The 21,361-nt window shown below is 44.2% G+C and overlaps 2 protein-coding genes across 10 annotated transcripts in view; one reads left to right on the top strand and one right to left on the bottom strand.

The window, feature by feature from the left end:
- Positions 1–19,642, top strand: part of LOC126561307 (uncharacterized) — a 30,372-nt gene extending 10,730 nt beyond the window's left edge. For 2 of the 8 annotated variants that reach the window (XM_050217365.1, XM_050217364.1), the window contains 24 exons: positions 926–1,108; positions 1,193–1,336; positions 1,436–1,569; positions 1,949–2,129; positions 2,211–2,671; positions 2,735–2,903; positions 2,982–3,407; positions 3,478–3,696; positions 3,770–4,090; positions 4,169–4,351; positions 4,512–4,562; positions 6,382–6,729; positions 13,947–14,078; positions 14,140–14,463; positions 14,551–14,739; positions 14,810–14,947; positions 15,327–15,530; positions 15,890–16,072; positions 16,137–16,268; positions 16,760–16,849; positions 17,872–18,028; positions 18,634–18,800; positions 18,874–19,197; positions 19,272–19,642. In XM_050217365.1, coding sequence (XP_050073322.1) covers positions 926–1,108; positions 1,193–1,336; positions 1,436–1,569; positions 1,949–2,129; positions 2,211–2,671; positions 2,735–2,903; positions 2,982–3,407; positions 3,478–3,696; positions 3,770–4,090; positions 4,169–4,351; positions 4,512–4,562; positions 6,382–6,729; positions 13,947–14,078; positions 14,140–14,463; positions 14,551–14,739; positions 14,810–14,947; positions 15,327–15,530; positions 15,890–16,072; positions 16,137–16,268; positions 16,760–16,849; positions 17,872–18,028; positions 18,634–18,800; positions 18,874–19,197; positions 19,272–19,642 — 5,231 coding nt within the window. The remainder of the gene's footprint in view (positions 1–925; positions 1,109–1,192; positions 1,337–1,435; positions 1,570–1,948; positions 2,130–2,210; positions 2,672–2,734; positions 2,904–2,981; positions 3,408–3,477; positions 3,697–3,769; positions 4,091–4,168; positions 4,352–4,511; positions 4,563–6,381; positions 6,730–13,946; positions 14,079–14,139; positions 14,464–14,550; positions 14,740–14,809; positions 14,948–15,326; positions 15,531–15,889; positions 16,073–16,136; positions 16,269–16,759; positions 16,850–17,871; positions 18,029–18,633; positions 18,801–18,873; positions 19,198–19,271) is intronic. The other 6 variants (XM_050217367.1, XM_050217366.1, XM_050217368.1 and 3 more) reach the window with 6 other exon arrangements.
- LOC126562266 (uncharacterized) overlaps positions 1–21,361 on the bottom strand; it is a 472,552-nt gene that overhangs the window by 104,881 nt on the left and 346,310 nt on the right. The gene's annotated exons all lie outside the window — the stretch shown is intronic.

Genomic DNA, 21,361 nt, shown 5'->3' with positions numbered 1-21,361 from the left:
CCAAAGGAAAGATTTTTGTGTTGGCCCTCCGAACGCAACACATGTTGAAGAGTGGTTGAGGTTGGGAACGCACAGTGATCTTGAAGCGAAACGAGCATCACAACGGTACGAGTAGGTGTTCTGAATGCGTAAACATTCAGAAGCTCCTACGCACTCCATGCGCTAGCGTTCGGAACATATTAAAGGAAACTCTACACGGCCTACCCTACTGCTGCTGCTAGTAGTAGTAAGGAAGCGCCCCCAGTACGCCTCGTTTGAAATTACATCACAAGCATTATGGAGCACACGGGGTATTATTTTTAATCTTCACTACGAACCGATCGCTACTGAGATGTCGAGCGCCATCTAGCGGGTGTGCTTGTGTACTCGCAGAATTTTATTCCCTACCGTTGGAAGTGGATCTGTTTTCCACCTTATTACACACCCACTGTGATTGCTCCCTAGCCTCCATATTCATTCGTTCCGGCCAGCTGTTTGTTTATTTGTTTGCAAAACGCTATTTGTGTGCTCTCCAAAGTCTTTGCATGTCTTTTCTTGGTAGGTTAATCACTGTTGTGTTGTTGTTAGTCGTGCATTTGTGTTGAATATATGTTGTCCGTTTGCTTGCTTTTGTTTCGCGGTACGTTGAAACATCTACCCACGCTTGATCGATGATGGGTCCACATTAGATCAGTTATGTTTCTTTTCTTCGGTGTACATTGAAAAGAGATGCTCCTCTAACACATTGTCAGAACTGCATGCAAAAAAAAAGACTAATTTTGTAAGAGCCCTGAGATGACGTTGAGATTATGCTCATCACATCCCTTTGTAGTCGGTTACCTGTTAATTCTCCACCCGCTTCCATTGAGGCATATTTGTTTGCCACCCAATTATCCTCAACTATACTATAAAAATTGAAACTAATTTTCTGCTCTACCTTCTCCAGACAAGCCGGAATGTAAGAAGTGCATCAAGGCCCTACAGGAGCTTGAAAACATCGACGACGAAGCGGATCAGCTTGACATCGGATTCGTGAAGATCCACGATGAAGATCTGGCCGAGGAGTACAACCTGGGCCCGCTGCCAAAGCTGGTCTACTATCGCCACCAGACTCCGATCGTTTACGAGCGTAAGTGTTGAGATCATGCGCGTCAGATGATCAGTGTCAATTTTTATGCGTCCCTGTCTCACTCTGCTCTCCCTCAAAATACAGACGAACTGCAGCGTGAGGAGGACGTGCTGGAATGGCTTGTAGAGAACAAGGCCACCGGTGACGACGATGATGTCATCGAGGAGGTCAACGCCAAGACGCTCAAGACTCTAATCCAGAACATCGACAATCTGGTCGTCCTGTTCTGTAAGTGTCAGCTATTCAGCTTGAGCTGAGCTGAGTATACTTAGACTAACCTTGAGACCACCACACGTTAATCATTAATCATCACCTCTTCCTCGGCAGACGACGACGAAGATGAAGATTCGGAATCGGTGCTGCAGGAGCTGGAAAACATCGATGATGACTGCGCCAAGCACGGTATCCAGTTCGTCCGGATCGACGACCCGAAAGTTTCCAAGGAGTACGGCATCGATGAGGTAAGACAACAGGCGTACACGATCACCATAGCCCGCCGTCACTATGACGCAGGCCAGCGTATACGTGTCTGTCCGGTAACGGCCAGAGTGTTTTATGATAGTTAAAATTAGAACCCACTTGAAATTAACGAACCGACCCGACCGTAGCTGATACCGCGGGTATCGTCGTCAGCCGGTGTTATATTTATAGTGCCACCCGCCCGTAACGGTCGTGTGCGATCGGCTGTACGGCAAGCCACCTTGCTAATCGGTTTGCGATTTCGGTTGCGATGAGTTTTTGTTTATCCGTACCCATGGTTAACTGTTTTATCTCAACCACTGACAACTCTCTGCAAAGATCTAGTTTACTCGAGCTGTACATCTTTCATCGTATGTTTAGGTCCCAGCGATCGTGTACTTCGAGAAGCAAATCCCCAACGTGTACGATGACGATCTGTCCGATGAGGAGGAGATCCTGGAATGGCTGCTCTCTCAGCTGGAAAAGGACGAGATCGAGGATGTTACCGACGAGATGCTGGACAAACTTATCAAGGAAGGCAAATCGATCGCCGTTTTGTTCTGTACGTGAAGCTTGAAGCACTTATTTCGGTAGAGATCACTTGTTATCTTGAAACATTCTGTTATCATTATTTCGCCCCTAGATGACAACAATGACAAGAAATCGGAAAAGGTACTGAACGAGCTCGAGAACATCGACGACGAATGCGATCAGCTCGGTATCAACTTTGTCAAGATGGATGATGTCGAGGAGGCAAAGGACTACGGTGTCACCAAGTTCCCGAAGTTGGTGTACTTCGAGCAGGGTATTCCGACCGTGTACGAGGGTAGCCTGGAGCAGGAGGAGGATGTGCTCGAATGGTTGGAGCGTCAGACGAACAGTGACGAAATCGAGGACGTTACCGATGAGATGCTGGACATGATCATCGAAAAGATGCAGCATGTTGCCGTGCTGTTCTACGACAAGGACTCGAAGACGTCGCAGAAGGTGCTGGCTGAGCTGGAAAACATTGACGACGAGTGCGACCAGAACGATATTGCCTTTGTCAAGATCGACGATGACAACGAAGCTAAGGAGTGGGGTATTGAGGAACTCCCTACCATGGTATGGGACTTAAGAGAAGTAGAAAAGATAGCTTTTAATCAAGCAATCACCTTTTTTTCGTAGATTCTGTTCGAACGCGGTATTCCACACATCTACGAAGGTGACCTGCTGAAAGAGGAGGAACTGCTCGGCTGGTTGGTACACCAGAAGCGTCATTCCGAAATCCCCGAAATCACCGACGAAATGAAGGACAAGCTGATGCAGATGTACGATCACGTTGCCATTATCTTCTGTAAGTAGTCGTTGGGTCTGCGTACCTCCTTCTATCAACTTGCGTACAAACCCTATAAAACTGTGTCCCTTCTATCAGACGACAAAGACGACAAGCAGGACATCCGTGTGTTGAACGAGCTGGAAAATATCGATGACGAGCTAGAAAAGGAAGAGATTGTCATTGCCCGTCTGGATAACGCTGAGGAAGCACGCGAGTACGGTCTCGATCATCTGCCAGCGCTGGTATACTTCGAAAACGAGATCCCGGCCATCTACGAGGGTGATCTCATGAACGAGGAGGAAGTTCTGGAATGGCTCAAGCTGCAGAAGTACTCCGCCACCATCGAGGAGGTGACGGACGAGATTCTGCAGGACCTGATCGAGGATCACGAGTACGTGTGCGTCTACTTTAGCGGTGCGTGCGAGGAGGGTGAAAAGTGTGACAAAATTCTGGACGATCTCGAAAACATCGACGATGAGCTGGACGAAGCCGGCATCATCTTTGTCACTACCGAAGATATGGGTAAGTGTGTTGTCAATCGAATCAATCGAGAGCAAACGCACTATTCTTACCTCGCTGGGTCACTTTCCAGTCACTGCCAAGAAATACAACATCAAAAATATTCCATCGCTGGTGTTCTTCCGCAACAAGGACCCACTGGTCTTCTCGGGCGATTTGAACGACGAGGATGAGGTGCTGGCCTGGTTGACCGATGAGGAGACGCTCGAAATTCCCGGCAAGATTGAGGAAGTTAACATCAAGATGCTGGAAAAGATCCTGTCGGAAAATGAGCACATTGTTGTGTTCTTCTGTAAGTGTCAGCCATACAATAGTAACGCGGTAAGTTATCATACAACTTACGGCTGTTTATCGTCGTTCCACAGATCACGATGACGACAAGAAGGCCCAGAAAATTATTGCCGAGCTGGAGAACATTGATGATGAGTGCGAGGAGAAGGACATCGATTTCGTAAAGACGTCCGACGATGACATCGACAAGGAGTACGATCTCGAGAATCTGCCTGCATTGGTCTTCTATCGTAACAAGTTCCGCACGATCTACACCGGTGATATGATGAAGGAGGAAGAGATTCTTGAGTGGGTTCTGGAACAGTACAACACCAAGCCCGAGATTATCGAATCGGTCGATCGCAAAACGCTGCAAGTGTTGGTTAACGAGGTTGAACATCTCGCCGTACTATTCTGTAAGTGATCATGTGCGATTAGGCTATCCCTAACTGGAAGACTGGCCATATCTCACACCTCCATCTCTTTCTCTACAGATGATGATGACTGCGAAACTTGCCCCAAAATTCTCGAGAAGCTGGAAACCATCGACGACGACACGGACAAGCACCACATCCAGTTTGTGAAAGCTAACGATGAGAAGTTGGCCCACGAGATCGGAATCTTCTCGTTCCCCGCCCTTGTATATTACGAAACCGGTGTCCCGATTATGTACGATGGTATGGATCGCTTCTGTAGTGTGTTGGTCTATGGATCAACTGTATCCATTTAAATTTCTTCTTTTATCCCGTACATCATTTTTTCCATGTTCCCATGTTCCAATGTTCCTTTTCCTTCCCTTCTTTTTCTATGTTTCATTTTCTTTTCCTCTCTTCACAGGTAATCTCAAGAATGAAAAACGCATCTTGCAGTGGCTAATTGATCACAAAAGTAAGAACGGAATCGTGTATTCTAGTTGCATAAGTTATCCAGTGCTAGTTATGTCCGTCGGGGAACAAGGCCTCGGACATTTACGCTATTTCCCACAATTTGATATCCCCAACCTTTGTTGGTCTTTTTGTACTCCATCGTGCTATCGTTATTTTTGCCCTCTGCCCTCAGTTTTCTGTTCTGTTATTTCTCTTGTTCTTTTTTTTTACATTTCGAGCTACATCAAATTTGTTCCCAACATAAAACAGTTCCACTCACATTAAAGAAGCCATTCCATTCCGTGTAAAACGTGTTCCTGAAGCTGAAAACAACAGACATCTTGTTACTTGCGTTTGCTATCATGCTACACATTAAAGCCAAACAATGATTGGTGCATTTGCTTCAAATTTTCTGATCATTCCTGATACTACGCGCCATCCAGGCTAGACCAGTTACAGGTTGCGACCATTGCAAACAGATAGCTAATTTTCGATACTCATGGTTCTCGAACTGCTTTCAAAACTCTCCAAATTATCATTGCTACTGTTACGCGAATTGCTCGCTTACCATCATCCATGTCCACCACCATCAGACCATCACATATCTGATACCTTATCCCATCCGCGCAGGAAGGTACGATATCAAGAAGAAGTACGGCTTGACGCGGGAACGCGTCCCGGTTGTATTTTCCGATCCAGAGGAGGAAGCCCGCCAGGCGCTACTTCTAGCGGAAGCACGTGCTCGTTCCGGGGTACCGGAACGTTCGATTTTGCGTCCATCTACGCCGTCGTTCCCCACAGTCGCAGGCTCACCCAGTTCGTTGTCCACCAGGCTAGGTAACGCGCTGCCACAGCGTCCGCAGCAAATGAAGCAGGAAGCAGCAAAAGCAAACCGCATGAGTTTATAAGTCTTTATCGTTTGATGGGCTGTCACCACTTGGTTTCGTATCGTGCACACGTGTTTCGGTGTTTCTGCAGCCTAGCGCTCTGCCCGTAGTCGAACCGTTGTTTTATTTTTTCTCTAATCTAATGACTCTAGGTGGCACCTTAGAAAGCTCCTTTTGATTCCCACTACTCTCATCTATCAGTTAGCTCTTCACTAGCAATGCCTAATTGAAGTATTTTTGGTTTTGATTTCTTCTATTCTTTCTTTCCTTTTTTTTGTAATTAATATTGGCCACTATTAGCGTAGAACAGAGTTGCATTTTAGCTACAATCGGTGTTAGATGTAGTACAGCCTTTAGGCAGAACACTCTGTCGCATGCAGGCTCCATGAGCAGTGTTGGACATTGATCATTTGGCAACGATGTGGCCATCTCACAATTGCAATTGGAACACGTAGTTGAAAAAAAAAACGAGAGTAAGCATTGCATCTTATCGATCGATCGAGAGCCTCTCACGTTCCCCCTTCTCCTTAACCCTTTCCTCTTGTCAGAGCGCACGAACGAACGCTTGTGCGTAAATTGGATCACAATCTGGTCTCGAAACTGTCTGGGGATCTCCCAATAGGGGTCTGTCTGGGAAATGCCAACCACTATAGAATGTATACTAAACTCGATGTACTCAGTGTAACCGATTCGATGTAGCTAGCGATGTACCGTACCGTCCTCGTCGTTGTACACTGCTGTATCCTATATGACTGTGCATCACTCGTTGGTCGTCGTACTCCGTTGTCTACCTCGATGTTTCATAGTGTATAAGCAACCGAGCAATCATATGCGCAACACCCATGATCTGTTTTCTCATCAATTCCAATTTCCTTTCTCTTTAACACCACTCCTCGGGGTCCCCGTGCTCCCCATCAAACGCCTTCCCACCATCCGCCATTCATCTTCTTCCAGACAATAAGCTACCGAAACCGAAACTCCGCAAACGTTACACGGACGATGTGGAGGACCTCGATCGGGAGGATCGTATCGACAAGAAACGATCCGGTGGCAAGAAGCTTAAGCCGATCCCACGGCTCGACGCAGTAGAGCACCCGAAACCGGCCGGCCAGGCTAAATCAACCGCCGGCACGAAGGACACGAAGGGTAAGGCGGGCTCCACCGCCACCACCACCACCAAGTCCACCTCGGCCTCGCCGTCCAGTAAATCCGCCAAGCCCAGCAAACCCGAGCCGAAACCGGCCAAGGTGGCCGCAAAAAAGACTACCCGTGCTGTCGATGATGATGATGATGATGACGAAGGTAGTTTGATTCTGCTCCTTCGCCTCTGCTCCTCCTGTGCAGCAGATCGTGTTGCTCAGCTGTAGCGCCTAGCACTCTAACCCACTGTTGTATCCTGTAGTAGTGTATTCTCGTGTACCTCTGTAGTATGGCCTCTGTAGGCTCAGGTTCTCGCACTGATCTCTTATCTACCTTATCTATCTATCTGTCTGTCTCTCTGTAATCGCCTAGTACATATGCAAGCTGTATCTATCCTTAGTGTCGATGTCGCTGTGCGTGTTTGGTGTTTGTGCATATGTATACGTATACGTAGCTAACGCTAACACACGCAGGAGGCTACCTCGGAGGAGTAGTTTGCCAATCAGTGGAGTTGTACACTGCTTCGATCTTCTCTTCTGTCTGCACATAACCTTCAATCAATATATGCACCATTAACAATGCGTACCTTCTTCGCTCCTTTACTGTCGCGACATGTTTCGTGTTTTCCGGCTGAGCTATCCGTTGATCGTAGGTTTTTGGTCTGTTGGTAGGAACAACTGTTGGTTGTGTGTGTGTGTGCGTGTGATCTCTCCATAGGAACTTGTATACATATAAGAGGTGCCATACTTCCTTCTACCGTTCCGCTACCCTTGTACAGTTACGATGCGTTACGAAAAGAAGAAAAAAAAGCCTAGTCTAAGTCTTTTGAATACATCAACCATAGTGTACAGAAATATTAAATGAGTAAAAGCAGAAAAATTACTTCATTATCATTATCAAATCAAGCGTTCGTTCCCCTATATCTGCAGATTAGAAATGCCTGTTTTGCTTGTTTTTCTTTCCATCATTAGCAGCCATTTTGTTTCTAGCCACACTACCATTTCATCAGTTGAACTTAACGGGAAAAACACGATACATTAACGGCTTCTGGTACAGTCCGTCCCCTCGATCGTTCAATTACACAATAGATTGTGTGTATGCGAGAGTGCGTGTTTTGTGTTACTTACTTGCGCCAGTATTTTTACACTATTCGCTTCCCTATTGACAGAATCGGCTTAGTAACCACTACTGAGGGATTTTTCAATACAAATTTGCCTCAATAGTGCCTTAGTTGCCCGATTTTGTCAAAAGGGTTGTTCTCCTTTTTCTTCACAATTAATCCTATTACATTGGTTCGGGGCTTCACGCGGACTTTTGCTCAACACTTGTTCAGGGATGGAAACACGGAGTATTTAGAAGGCAAAATTGATACGCCGCACGATGATGTTAGCTGACACAATGTTTATCCGCCCAAGGTTTTTTTCACCTTTTGCAAATTTCCTCTTCTGTATCTTGTCTGCATACTTTGTCGTCGGTATAATACTGCCAGCAACACTGTTACTGTATCTTAACGAGTACTTGGTTTCCTTGTAGCTTCTCGTACTTGCATATCCTTGCAACCACAAACAGACAAGAAAAACCGAACAGCATAAAGGATTCGCGGGCACATAGGCGAAAAAACTGCAAAAGAAACTGTAAGAGATATGGATTGCATTTAAATAAGTTTTAATCGTAAAACAATTGTACATACATTAGATAACCCGTAGGCGTAATTCTACATCGCAATCGTGCTGAAACGCTAATGAAGTCCACCTGTATTTTTTTTTTTAGGAATGGCCACTGCTAGTGTACCCGTACCACGGACTTGACGAGCGTATAGAGCAGAGGAGATTATTTTGCGATGTGGTCGTCGCGTCAGTGTGTCGTGATCACGATCGTAACTGATCCCCGGGAAAGAAGTATTACGCCCGATCATCATCACACAGAGTGGCGAGCTGCGGTCAGCTAAGAACGTTTTCACTATAAACCTGCCAGCTCACACCCGAGCTCCGATGTGTCACACTACGTCACAAAATAATCTTGTCTGCTTATAGCAATTCAAGTGTGCAACAAGCACGTGGCCATATCCGGAGAACGATCTCAAAGATCCTAGTATTCTTAGTGCTCTGCTCCTTTCCAACAAACTTAAGTATGAGACATGTTCAAGTGTTTGTAAATACGAGAGAAAACAAAAACAAGCACATCATAAACCTGCGTAACTTCAATCACACTCTGGTGGTACTTAACGAATGGTACACACACACACCAAGCAGAAGAAAAGAAAACCAAACAAAAGAACACGCACCGCGTCAAAAGTAACAATGTAGAAATGTTTGTTTGTAGTGATTTGGTTTTGTTTACAAAAAACATTTTGTCAGTTAATTCATATCAATTAGCTGCTTCCAAGGGCATCTTCAAAGAACCCAGGAAACGGATTCGACAAAAGAAGAGAACCCTCTAGCAGTCATCGATTAGCAAAATTTGCAACGTTACCCGGAAAGAATACGTTCGGTTTTAGCATCTTTTTTTGTTTCTTTTTATCATGTCTATTCGTGTAGTCAGCTCTTTGTAGGAAGAAATCTTAAGAAAATTCCTAAGAAATCATACAGAACGCCGCGCGAAGCGATCGTGCAAAATGAAATGTCAAACCGAACCGATCAGATGGCAGAAATAGAGATTTGAATTTTCTTAGTGATCTTCGAAAACGACCCGTTTGACATTTGATAACGATGGTTGATCGCGTCTATTGTTACTCTTCCCTACCTTTTTCTTACTTATGTGTTCAAATTTTACTGTAAGTTCGTTTTGTTTTGTTTTATGCACTACTACCGCTGCTCCGATCGTACATCGATCGCTGCCTATATGTGATGCATCGTGCCGCATGCGCTTTATTGGCACCTGTGGGCAAAGCATTGTGCCACCTTTTTTTTTTTTTTTCGTTTGTTATGTATCCATTTGCCATTCAAAACAGCAACGAATGACAGCTAAGTAGTTAGCGCTTCAAAAAAAAGAAAATCAAAACAAACAATATGGCGGTTAGTGTAATCAGAAACGGAAATGTCAGCTTAATCGCGTCTCGAATTGACTGTTGACAAAGCACAAGTAAAGCCCCGGCCCCCTACATGATAACACCCTGCTAAAGAATGTTCTATGAATGTTATCCCTGTTTTAATGCTCTTTCCTACGTTTTTTTTTTCGATCGTTTTAATCAGTTTGTTTTTTTTTTAAATCACTGCCCGCCCAAAACCATCAACGATCGTTTTGCAATCTAAAACAAACAAAAAACCAATAGCGACAAGCAAAATTGAACTTAGGATTCACTAAATCTGACAAAATGTTTTTTGTATAACCACACAGATGACGAATGTTTCTACGTTGGACTGGGACACGCCGGTCGTGTTACAAAGCGGGACAAAAAATCCACCGCCAAGGAGGACGACTCGTTCCGGTGTTGCCCGGCAAAGGTCGAGAAGAATACCCGTGTAACGCAGATGGCAGCGCAGAAGATCAGCCGCCGGGACAGTGATGAGGCGGAGAGCCAGTTCGCGTTCCGGCAGAAGAAGCTGTCCGATGTAGCGGATGCGACGGCGGCAGCCGCCAAGGAGAAGAAGGCGGCCCAGGAACGTCAGCAGCTCGATCTGAAGAAGGCGAGCAAGTCGGGCAGCAAGTCGGGCGGCAAGTCATCCGGCAAAGGTAAAAAGGACGCCAAGGACGACGACGGCGACGATGACGATGATGGACTGTTCGGTAAGCTCGGATGGTGGTAAATATTAACCAACTCCCTCCTCCCTCCTGGAGGGGGGGAGGCTAGCTCCAATTTCTGGACAGTCCACCCATACCTTCGTACCAACGTTCGCCCTCGTCTGGACCTTATAAGGCGTTCCAACACCTTGCGTTTCAATCAGTCAGTCAGTCAGTCAGTGTACACCTCAGCTTCCATCTCACTCTCTGTGTCTGTCTGTGCGAAAGTAATCCCAAAAAAAACCCGCCCGGGGAGGAAACATCCGATTGTGAACACGCCGGGAACATACCTCCGAATATCGAAATTGTATTGTGATGTCTAAATTTTATCCAGCCAATTTCTTAACCCCTCCAAAAAAAAAATAAAAGCTCCAGGTTTGTTTCGAGTTAGCAAACAACACACCCGGAAGCATATACCTTTGTTGTGACCCTTCACAAAACCCTCCAGAAACCGTCTCTTTCCTAGTACACGCGGGTGTATGTTTGTATGTGTGCGGCATGCGAATTGGAATTTTCCTCCCATTTTCTTTCAAATGCTGGTTTTAACCATTGTTTGTCACCCCGTTTCCGAACTGTGCCGACAAACGCTTATTTCACTGTTGTTTTCTCTTGTTAATATTTGCCCATAGCTTAAATGCAGCGATTACGGAATTTACCGTGTGCCCTGTCTCTGGTGTCGGGGAATTCAACCAAAAGCGCATCTTTTGTCTGTCCCGCAAATAGGAAAGAGACGGTTAACTTCTTTATTCATATTTTTTTGCTAAAAAAAATTGTTAGGGTTGATTGGACAATGTTGCTGGGGAAGTAGAAATGCTCAAGAAAACAGATGGTATGACTATGGCATAACAGAACATACGAGTTGTCAAACGAATCGCTTGTTGCCCAAGGAATGTAAGAAGAAGGTGAGAAATATTTTAAAACAATTGTACATAGTGACATGAGAACAGACACACAAAAAGGAAAACAAACATCCAACCAATGGATAATAACGTTCAAAAAGGAAAAGCGAAGAAGTATATAGTAAAACAAGCTAAAGAAAAATGAAATCAACAAAACAAACGCTAACAAAAAGCTGAAAGCATGAACGAGAAAAGAAAAGCAAAACAAATCTTTCAAAGAAGAAGGCTTAGAAATGATTTTTAAATAATATGTAAGAAGTAAAACTAGATAAAAAACGAACAAAAAAACAAACAAATTTGCTCTCAAATCTATCGCGCTTTGCACTAGACTGAGATGAACGGACCGGTGTGTGTCTGTCATATAGACGCTGCACGCTTCTCCAACACTACACCACTATATACACTCTGCTGATACGTTTATTTGTAGTGGCAAAACGAACTAACTAACCTCGAGAGAATTGCACATGCAGCTACAGTTGTAGAGTTTGTAGAAATGCTGCACTTTCCTATTCTTATTTAAAGAAAAAAGGAAATAACTGCTTTTTTTATTTTAAAATAATTGCAACACATAACTTTGCCAAACAACATCGAAAACGAAGCACATTTTGACATAAAACCTCGCACGAATTTAGGAAGAATAACTAAACAGTACTATTACTGCTACAACTACTACTACTATTACGTCTACTACTACTACTACTACTATTTCCGCATGTACTTTTAGATGTCACGTGTGCGATGCAAGTACGCGCGTCGTGGTTGTTACTATCGATATTTATACACACGTACATATACATATACATCGCTCTTTCGTTGTTGTTTCATTTGTTTCGCAACTGTTTTTCGCTCAACATAGACTGCAATGTGTTTGTCGATAGAGTATAGTAACTTTATTTACCTTTCTTTTTGTTGTTAATGATTGTCAATGGTGGCATAAAAGACGAAAAGTTTTGCCCAACCAGAATGGCGCTTTACTCTGCACTTTGCACCATTATGAGATGTTTGAACCTTTAAACGCTAAGTTGTGGAGGATATTCTAGTACAAGAGACTGGAAAATCTTACCAACGATGCCACAATACACCTTTACACACTCGCAACTCGCACTGAAACTGTGTTACAAAACTCTTTTTATTAAAAAAAAAACGTTTCGTTATTTTTTTAGAAAGTTTTTTACTTTACCACACATTTTGCGCGCAATTTTAGATGATTTTTTAATTTTTTATCTTGTGAATAAGGCAGACGTTTGTGTGCACTTTTTTTTGTTATTTCACACTTTAAATTCCTATCTCTATCGCGAGACAAGGGCATCCTGCATCGAAGGGCAGGCCTGTGATTTGTGTCGTATCAGTCTTAAGATACGTTAAAAAAACGGTCAAAAATTTGAAAAAGGCAAGTCGAGAAATATTATTCTTTTAGAAAATTTGGTAATGCTTACGCGTCAGCTACTTACTAACAAATGCGCAATCGAAACTGCCAAATAAAGGAAGAAAAAAACGCATAAAAGATTATACCGAGGAAAACATCCCTCCTTTCCTATCTCGAAAGCGTTCGATGTGGGTCGGAAAAGAGCCTTAAAAATGGGTTGAAAAGGGCTACTATTTTTTCTGTGATTTTGTGGTTAGACCCGTTTCGAGATAAAATTATAAACGAACAACGGCACAACCTGTTACAAAAATCCGTTGTCAAACTTTCAAGGAATGCAACACTCTAGTCAGACGAGAAAGACAACAATCGTTAAAATGTGAAGGGGGGGCTAGTTAAGACGAACGATGCAGGAACTCATATAAAGCAGAAGTACTCTAAAGCCTCAAAGATGTGCCAAAAACAAATGAAAAAAAAATACAAACAAAACTGTTACAGTGTGTTCAAAGAAGAAGACTAGAACTATTTCTAAATAACAACAACGAGAAATGAAAATAAAACACCTCACCAAAGATGGAAAGAGGAAAAGAATTATAGGCAAAAAAGAGAAATAAATATAAAAATCCCCATGAAAATAAAAGAGTGAGAAGAGGAGGAAGAGTGAGAAGAAGAGAGGAAGAATTCGCGTAGAAAACAAACGAAACAATCTCACAACAAAACTGTTGGAAAACGGTCAAAGAAGAAGGTAAAGGAATGATTTTTTTTACATGTAAACTAAACCAGAGAAATACAAACGAGAACAAACAGGAAAGGAAGGAGAAGCAAGAAATAACAAAGAAAGGAGAAGAAAAGGATCGAGAAAATCATCATCCCCTATTGTTAAAAAGTGCCTTTTTTATCTTTAACTTTTACTGAAAATGGAAACAAAGAAAGAGAATCCAATTACAAAAAAAAAACGAAGCTGTATTAGTTCCACATGTTTTATGGTTTGCCGCCTATGTGTTCCCTTCGTAAGGGATGAATCCTTCTGCTGTTCGGTTTTTGTACAGGGTTTGGTAAGCAATCTCCTTGAATTCTCCCTCCCCTATTATCTCTCGCTGTACATGTACTATCTCTTTGCACCCATTTTGTACTTACTATACACATGACCGTGCGAAGTGATGACTTTGTAGTTCACATTAGCCCACTGCAGGATGTAAGTATTTCTAAAAACTCACCCACAGATAGTACGGCACCCACGGATCTGTCACTATCTGTACCGCTTATCGCGAATCGTGTACTTATGGTGAACTGGTTCACTCAAACTACTTTTCTTTCTTCTTCCGTTGACGTTTGATTGCGCGACGCCACCACCGCGTTCGGAATATTCTGTGTCGGGTGTCGGTTTTCGTTCGCAGGTGACCTACTGAACGAATACGACGTCCTGGATTGGATGCATGGACAGAAGACGGACGAAAGCATCCAGGAGGTGGAACGAGACGAACTGTTGAGCCTGATCGAAAGCCAAGATTTCCTTGGGGTAGTTTTCTGTAAGTTATGAGCCGCGGTCACTTGGAAGCATGTTTCAACAATAGCTTGCTACCTTTGCAGACATTGAAGATGACCCTAACACGCCCAAAATTCTGCGCCACATTGAGCTGATCGACGACGAAGCCGCCGACTACGGTATCCTGCTGGTCAAGTGCAGCGATCGGTTGATGGCGAAAAAGTTTGGCTTCCGAAACCCGCCCGGCGTTACCTACTTCCGCAAGGGCAAATCGATCAACTACGATGGTGACATCGACGACGAGGAGGAGCTGCTCGATTGGCTTACCGATCCGCACAACATGGAGATGACCGATCACATCGAAAAGGTGAACCGAAAGATGTTCCAGAAGATCCGCCAAGCGTCCGACTATTTAGCTGTTTTCTTCTGTAAGTTCGTGTGCCCTGGGGAGGAATTTTGTAGGGAGCAGGGATGAGGTGTCGTACGCTCCTAACAGCATGAATTCTTGTGTACAGATAGCGACGACTGCAAACAGTGTCCACGCGTGCTGGCCGAAATCGAACACATCGATGACGAAGCGGACGGTGCCGGTATTAACTTCGTCAAGATCGACGACAAACAGATGGCGAAGGAGCTCGGTGTGTACGCTCTGCCCGGTATCGTTTTCTTCAAGCTGTCCTCCAAGGAACCTGTCATCTACGCAGGTAAGAGCTCGGATCTGTCAAGAACAATTGAAGAATCTACGAAACGATCGATTGTTTCCCGTATCGGCAGGTGATCTGAACGACGAGGACGAAATCTTGAACTGGCTCATGACACAGAAGAACCCCGGCGGTGACATTATCGAGGATCTGGACGGTCCGAAACTGTTAAGCCTTATCGAGGATTCCAACGCGCTGGCAGTATACTTCTGTAAGTAATTGCACCAAACGTCAAAAGCGAACGAACGTTCCAACCGCTGGTGAGGGATGTTAAATGACACACTATGGTGTGCAAATGTGCTAATATGATTTTTCTGTAGCGACACGTGTTTACACTGGTGGGTTGATGCTCTAAAACTTTTAAAGTGATCTAAACACTACTACGTGTGTGTGTTTGTTTCTTCAGTTTTAGTAGAATATCTCTTTAAAACGCACCTACACGCACATACACGTTTGCCCGCACGGCATCTACTTTATGCAAACTGTTGATAACTCTTTTATCTAAACTTTCTGCACCACCCCATCATCACACTGTGTTTTGTGCTAACCTACGACACCGGAATCTCCATGACCAACGACACCTTATCTAGGGAACAAAACGACTTGTGAAGCTTGCTTTACAAAGGCTGCCAAAAAGCAGCGCAAAGCGAAGGAGCGTAAAGGTTTGCTAGATGCTGCTTCATCAGCGGAGGTAGTAGACGATGGTACTTCCGATGATTCTACGGTAGATGGCGATGTTCCATCGACACCAACAACACCATCAACGGCAGCGGCGGCTCAGGCATCCGTGGAGGGTATTTGCAACTATAACCCCCAATTCTCTTCCTTACTACCGTATCAATACCGTCCCTCTGGATTCTGGAGATTAGTCCCGTGATCCTATCACTCCCGCCTCAACCACGAGGGCTTAACTGTTGCATGTTTTTAGGGCACACGGTTTCTATCGTTTCGTAGACACAGTTACAGCATCTACCCGCACCATCTGTTGTACCTTCTCCATACTGTAGTAAACCCAGTAAACCACTAAAATTGTTGCACTTTCTAACGGTTATTTTAAAATTTCTCTCCCACGCGTTACTTCAATACGTTGTGTTACGTGCTAATCTGGTACTAATTAAAACTGTCCAAACTCGTCTCTTTCATCAACAAAAAGACACCGACGATTGTGAGCAGTGTTCCGGTGTACTAGAATCGCTGGAAAACATTGACGATGACTGCGATCGGCACGGTATTATGTTTGTCAAAACGGATGATCTCTCGATCGCGGAACAGTACGGCATCTCCGAATACCCGGTGCTGGTGTACTTCGAGGACAACGTACCAAATGTGTTTGAAGGTAAGTTAACCATTAGGGTCTCTGAATCCTCCAGCAGTCTTAATAACTCCCATCCCCATTTCAGGTTCGTTAGATGAAGAAGAGGAGGTACTACAGTGGTTGATCACGCAGAAAACCGAAGATCGTATCGAACTGATCACGCGCGTCATGCTGGAATCGATGGTGGACGAAACGCAGTATCTGGCTGTGTACTTCTGTAAGTGATCTCTTCCCGCTTTCGCACACGTACTTTTGCACCCATTTACTTGACCTCTTTGGCACCATATTCCGCACATCCGATCCGGGTTTTGTGTGAAACTGCTTCCAATCTCTATCTCACCATTGGCACAGTTGCATAAAAAGCGGTAGTCCGTTCTTCGATCAGAGCATACTAAATTTCGTGGCACCAACCAACCGTTAAGTGCACCGACAGTTCCTAATATGGTTTTCTTTTTGTTATTTTTTTTCTTCTCTTCTTTTTATCGCACCACCAACACCAATGAATCAATGAATTTTGCGCGCGATCGCACCTCACAAAAACACGTCCATGTTTTGTGTTTCCATTTTGTTTTCTGTTTCGATTTGTACCTTCATTGCGTGCACCATCCGGGACTTCTTCACACTGTTGCACCTTACTCACACTGCCACCGTACCCTCTTAATTACTGCTGCTGTTGCTGCAACAAACAAACAAACAAACAAAAAAAAGACAAAACCAAATCACCCTCGTACTGCCGAAGTTTTTGTTCTGCGGAAAACATTCGCAAACGAAAGGAATTTGCACGGGAAGGAATTTCAGGTATCTTAGCAGTGTTTCCGATCAGCTGTTGTTTGTTGTTTTTGCTGTTCTTTACTTCCTCCCCATAACTTGCCCTTATAAGGGTCAATTGTCTGTTTTTCTGTTCGTATGTGACATGTCCTCAGAGGCTCTCCCTCTGTTCCAAATATCTCTTTTCCCAGGCTGTTTAACAAAGCTGCCCTACAGCTGTGTTCCTCTCTGTGTGGTCCTTACGGATCAAGTGTTCTTCTGTATATACTTTCTATATGTGTTCTCTCCATACCTGAAGCCTAGCTTTCAGACAAGATATCACGTCACGAAGCGTCTCCTGTCAAAACTCACCAGAGACTATCACTGATAATCATTCTCCCATGTGCTATGTTCTTCCCTGTTGCCTGCAATGTACATACATGCCTTTGCCCATCACAAAAGTTGTCTTCTAGCGGCCCCAACCAAGTACTTCTAATAGCTCTCTCCATGTAAATATCGCCGTGATTTTTATTTGTTCCTCCAACGCTTCTATCGCACAACCCGATCCCCTGAGGGTCGCTGCTCCAACAAAAATAAAATAAAACCAAACAAAACCTGCTTGCGCAAGAAAATCCTTGCCGAATTTGTTCCTTTCCGTATGCCCAGGAATGTGTACCGTTTTACCGCTCCACTGGATAAAACTTCTTCGGCAGTATGTCTGTGCTCTGTTTTTTTCTTCTTCCTACTGTTGCGCTACCATTTTCATATACTTGTTCGTCCCATAAATGCCACCTCCAGTACTGTCCTCGACTGTATAATATAGAAGAATCGATTGCTATCGATGCTTTTCTTCCTCTTCTTATTTATGTCCAGCTCATACACGCCAACTATCCCCATATCTTACTCTCTGTCACTCGTGAGCGCTTCCTCTACTCTACTATCTGCACCCCGGTTCTATCTCTCTCGCTAATTTACTGTCCTTGATGTTGTGCCTATCGCCACCGCCCAGCTGCATCCGCCATCTTGTGCGTTCTTTTGTGCCTAACCTACTCTGTCGTTTCACTTCTCAACAGACAAGATCAACTGCAATATCTGCGATCAGATACTGGAGGGTTTGGAGGTGATCGACGACGAGCTGGACGTGTTCGGTATACATATGGTAAAGATTCAGGATCCCCAGTTGGCGAAGCGCTATTCCATCAAGACATTCCCGGCGCTGGTGTACTTCAGGTAGGGTTGTTAGTGATTATTTATTTTTCCCGAGAGACTCGGGGGCGCAATACACGGCTAGGAGCATAGAGATGAATGGAGGAGAGTAAGGAAGGCGCGTCGGTGACTCCTAGGAGTAAACTCGTGACGAGCCTAGCTTGCGTCTGATGACGCCTGCTTTCCAGGGTCTGGAGCTCCAGGAGCTGAAAATGAGCAAAGTAGAGTGATAAAGGAGTATCAGTAAGGCAATAGAGATGTTTGAACACTATACGGGTGAAAAGATTTTTCACTCTTTCTAGCCGTGTGATCGAGGTGGAGCCTGAAGAGCACCATACGATGCACTAGGGCGCAATGCAGGATTTTAAAACATAAAGGGTTTAGTTAAACAGGGTCCACCTCGCTTCATCATACAACCATCGATTGCGTAAGGCGGAGTTCGAGGAAGTTAAACGAGCACCAGGGAGAGAGGGCAGAGCAGTCAATACGACTACGCATAGGAAAGATGATTTTAAGGTCATCGGCAAAAAGCAGATGACCATCAGGAGGAAGGATTGGGTTGTGGTGCAATACAATCCAGAGCACACGGTCATAATAAGCTGTTGTTCTTATATTCTCGCCCCAAATAGAAACGGTAACCCACTGATCTACGAAGGTGATCTACAGAACGAGCAGTCCGTGCTCGAATGGTTGGTTGATGATGACAATCGCGAGCTGGCGGACGAGATCGAGGAAGTCAACGAGCGCATGCTGGACCGTCTGATGGAACAATCGCCTCTGCTGTGTGTGTTTTACTGTAAGTCGTTACTGATCTTGCTTTGTACTGCTTCATTGCACACAGCCTCTTATCTCCTTTTGCAAATCTACAGACGATGAAGATTGTTCCGAGTGTGACGATATCCTGGAGGAACTCGAACTGATCGACGGCGAGGTAGATCTGTACGGTATCGACTTCGTCAAGGTGGCCAGCCTGGACGCGGCACACAAGTACGGTGTTACGACGATTCCGTCCCTCGTGTACTACCGCAAGCAGATCCCGATGCTGTACGATGGTGACATGCACGATCACGAGCGTGTCATGAACTGGTTGACGTCGCAGGATGTGTTCGAGATCAAGAACGAAATTGAGGAGGTTAACCGCAAGATGCTTAACAAGCTGCTCGACGAGAATGAATTCTTGGCCGTCTATTTCTGTAAGTAGATGTTGTTTTCTCCAGACTTTTTAGACCCTAATCGCATTACTTGTACCCTCTATTCTACCCCACAGTCGAGGAAGATCAAGAAGAAAGTGAAGCGGTGCTGGAAAAGCTGGAACTGATCGACAGCGAAACGGACAACCTGGACATCACGTTCGTCAAGATGGGCGATCCTCGGTACGCGCGCAAATGGGGCGTCACCAAACTGCCCGCGATCGTCTATTTCCGCAAGCGCTTCCCGAGCATCTACCGCGGCGATATGTACGACGAGCAGGACGTGCTCGAATGGTTGCGCAAAAACCGATTCCGTCAGCCGGAGCTGAACATCTTCATGTATGCACTGATCGCGCTCGGTCTCGGGTTCGTCATCTATACTGCATTTTTGCTCCAGTGCTTCAAGCCTGCCCCGCCCGCACCCGTGCCACATCCGAAGCAAAACTAGTGCGAAATACTTAGGGGCGGCTAGGGTACATATTCTTCCAGTGTAAACATTATGAGAGAGAGAGAAAAAACCAGGTGGAACCCGATCATATGTAGAGCTAGAGTAGAGAGATGTTGATCGTGTTAGTCCACAAATGAAAAATTGAAGCAGCGGCAGTGAATTTTAACGTGAAGTGATTGAGACTTGTAGAGAATGTTCATCCACATCACCATTTTCCCCTTGGTCCCTTACGTTCCCATGCGTTCCATGGTCTACAAACAACTGCCCCCGGAATATGCGTGCGCGCACAGACAAACACACACACACTCTATCTTGGTTAGGAGTGTGCTAGAGATGGTTTAATTTTTGTTGTGAAAATATTTTGCAAAAATTATGCGATAAACGGAGTTACGGAGATGGCATTAAGATGAGAAATAAACCAATTCGATAAATATAATAATACAACTTTTCTCCACTGTGATCATAACACTCTGTTGATGATGATAACGAACGAGATGGTATAACCCAGGTGGAGGTGAGAAATCATAAACAAAACACAAAATACCCAGAAGAAGTATAAAGTAGAAAAACAAACAGGGCAACCAGATGCTTTCATATGCTTTTGGTCCAAAAAGAGAGAAAACAGAACTAAATGAACTAAAAAACATACGAAAACGAAATGAAAATCGAATTGTTCAATGTGTCGTCGACGTGACAGCTGCACACCTTAAATGCATTTTTCTGCCCATTTTTTGTTCATGCAAATGCAAATGGAGTTGTCGAATTCGCGTACACCTCCGGCAACGAGTGTCAATAGTGTAAACGTTAGCTAGACGGAAAAGAGTCGCGCGAACAGTGAGGTCCCTGTTTCATTCGAGTATCTGCACCCTTGAGGATGTGTGCCCTTTTTGTGTTAACGCGAAAAGTTCTCGCATCACATCTGAATAGCGCATTGCATCGAAGTTCAGTGTTCGACTACTAACGATAAAAGTGCGAACAAATCGAAAAGACATAACCGAAACGAAGATGACGACAAACGACAGAACGCCCGTCTTGGTATCATGATGATGTTAAGAGATTTGATTCTGTTGTTATCATCTTCCAAGTTTTTTTTGTTTTCTTAGTGTAATACTTCACTGTTTTTTAGTATCTGTTTGTTTTAGCGTAATGTTTGCCTTACCTTTTCTGTCTCGCTTTTCTTTCTGTCTCTCTCTGTAATGCTCTTTTTCTCTCTCTATTTATATTTTTACTTGCCTGTGAAATGGTAAAATATACATTTTAAGGAATGGAGTGGATTTAAAAGAAGATGAAAATTACGACAAATAAAAAACCAAACAAAATAGACTTTGCCACTATCAAAAATTTCTGTAACATGACGTTTTTCTATTCTTTCCGTATTTGTAAATCAAGTTAGAATTTTAACAAACCACAAAGAAAACGATGAATGTAAGAAAAACAAACGGAATCGTAAATGTAAAACGGACTTACTATCCTTCAAAGTGAACAACACATATGCTGTAAATAAAAAATGAGTGCTCATGCTTCCAGTTGGTAGCGAACCGAAAAGAAAGGCAACCGCACTTGTACGACTGTGTAAGAATAATCTGGTAAAGGGAGTGAACTGTTTCCTCCGTCCCGACCCTAGTCAACTAGCCAAATACGCCTTCTGCCCAATACCAAGATTTGTCCAGATAATTATTTGCTTTGAAGCCAGCTTTTCCATCAAAGGCGCCAAAAACT

Source organism: Anopheles maculipalpis, chromosome 3RL, assembly GCF_943734695.1.
Source record: "Anopheles maculipalpis chromosome 3RL, idAnoMacuDA_375_x, whole genome shotgun sequence".
Taxonomy (NCBI): domain Eukaryota; kingdom Metazoa; phylum Arthropoda; class Insecta; order Diptera; family Culicidae; genus Anopheles; species Anopheles maculipalpis.
The sequence above is the reverse complement of the archived record's forward strand: the minus strand, read 5'-3'. Positions and strand labels throughout refer to the sequence as shown.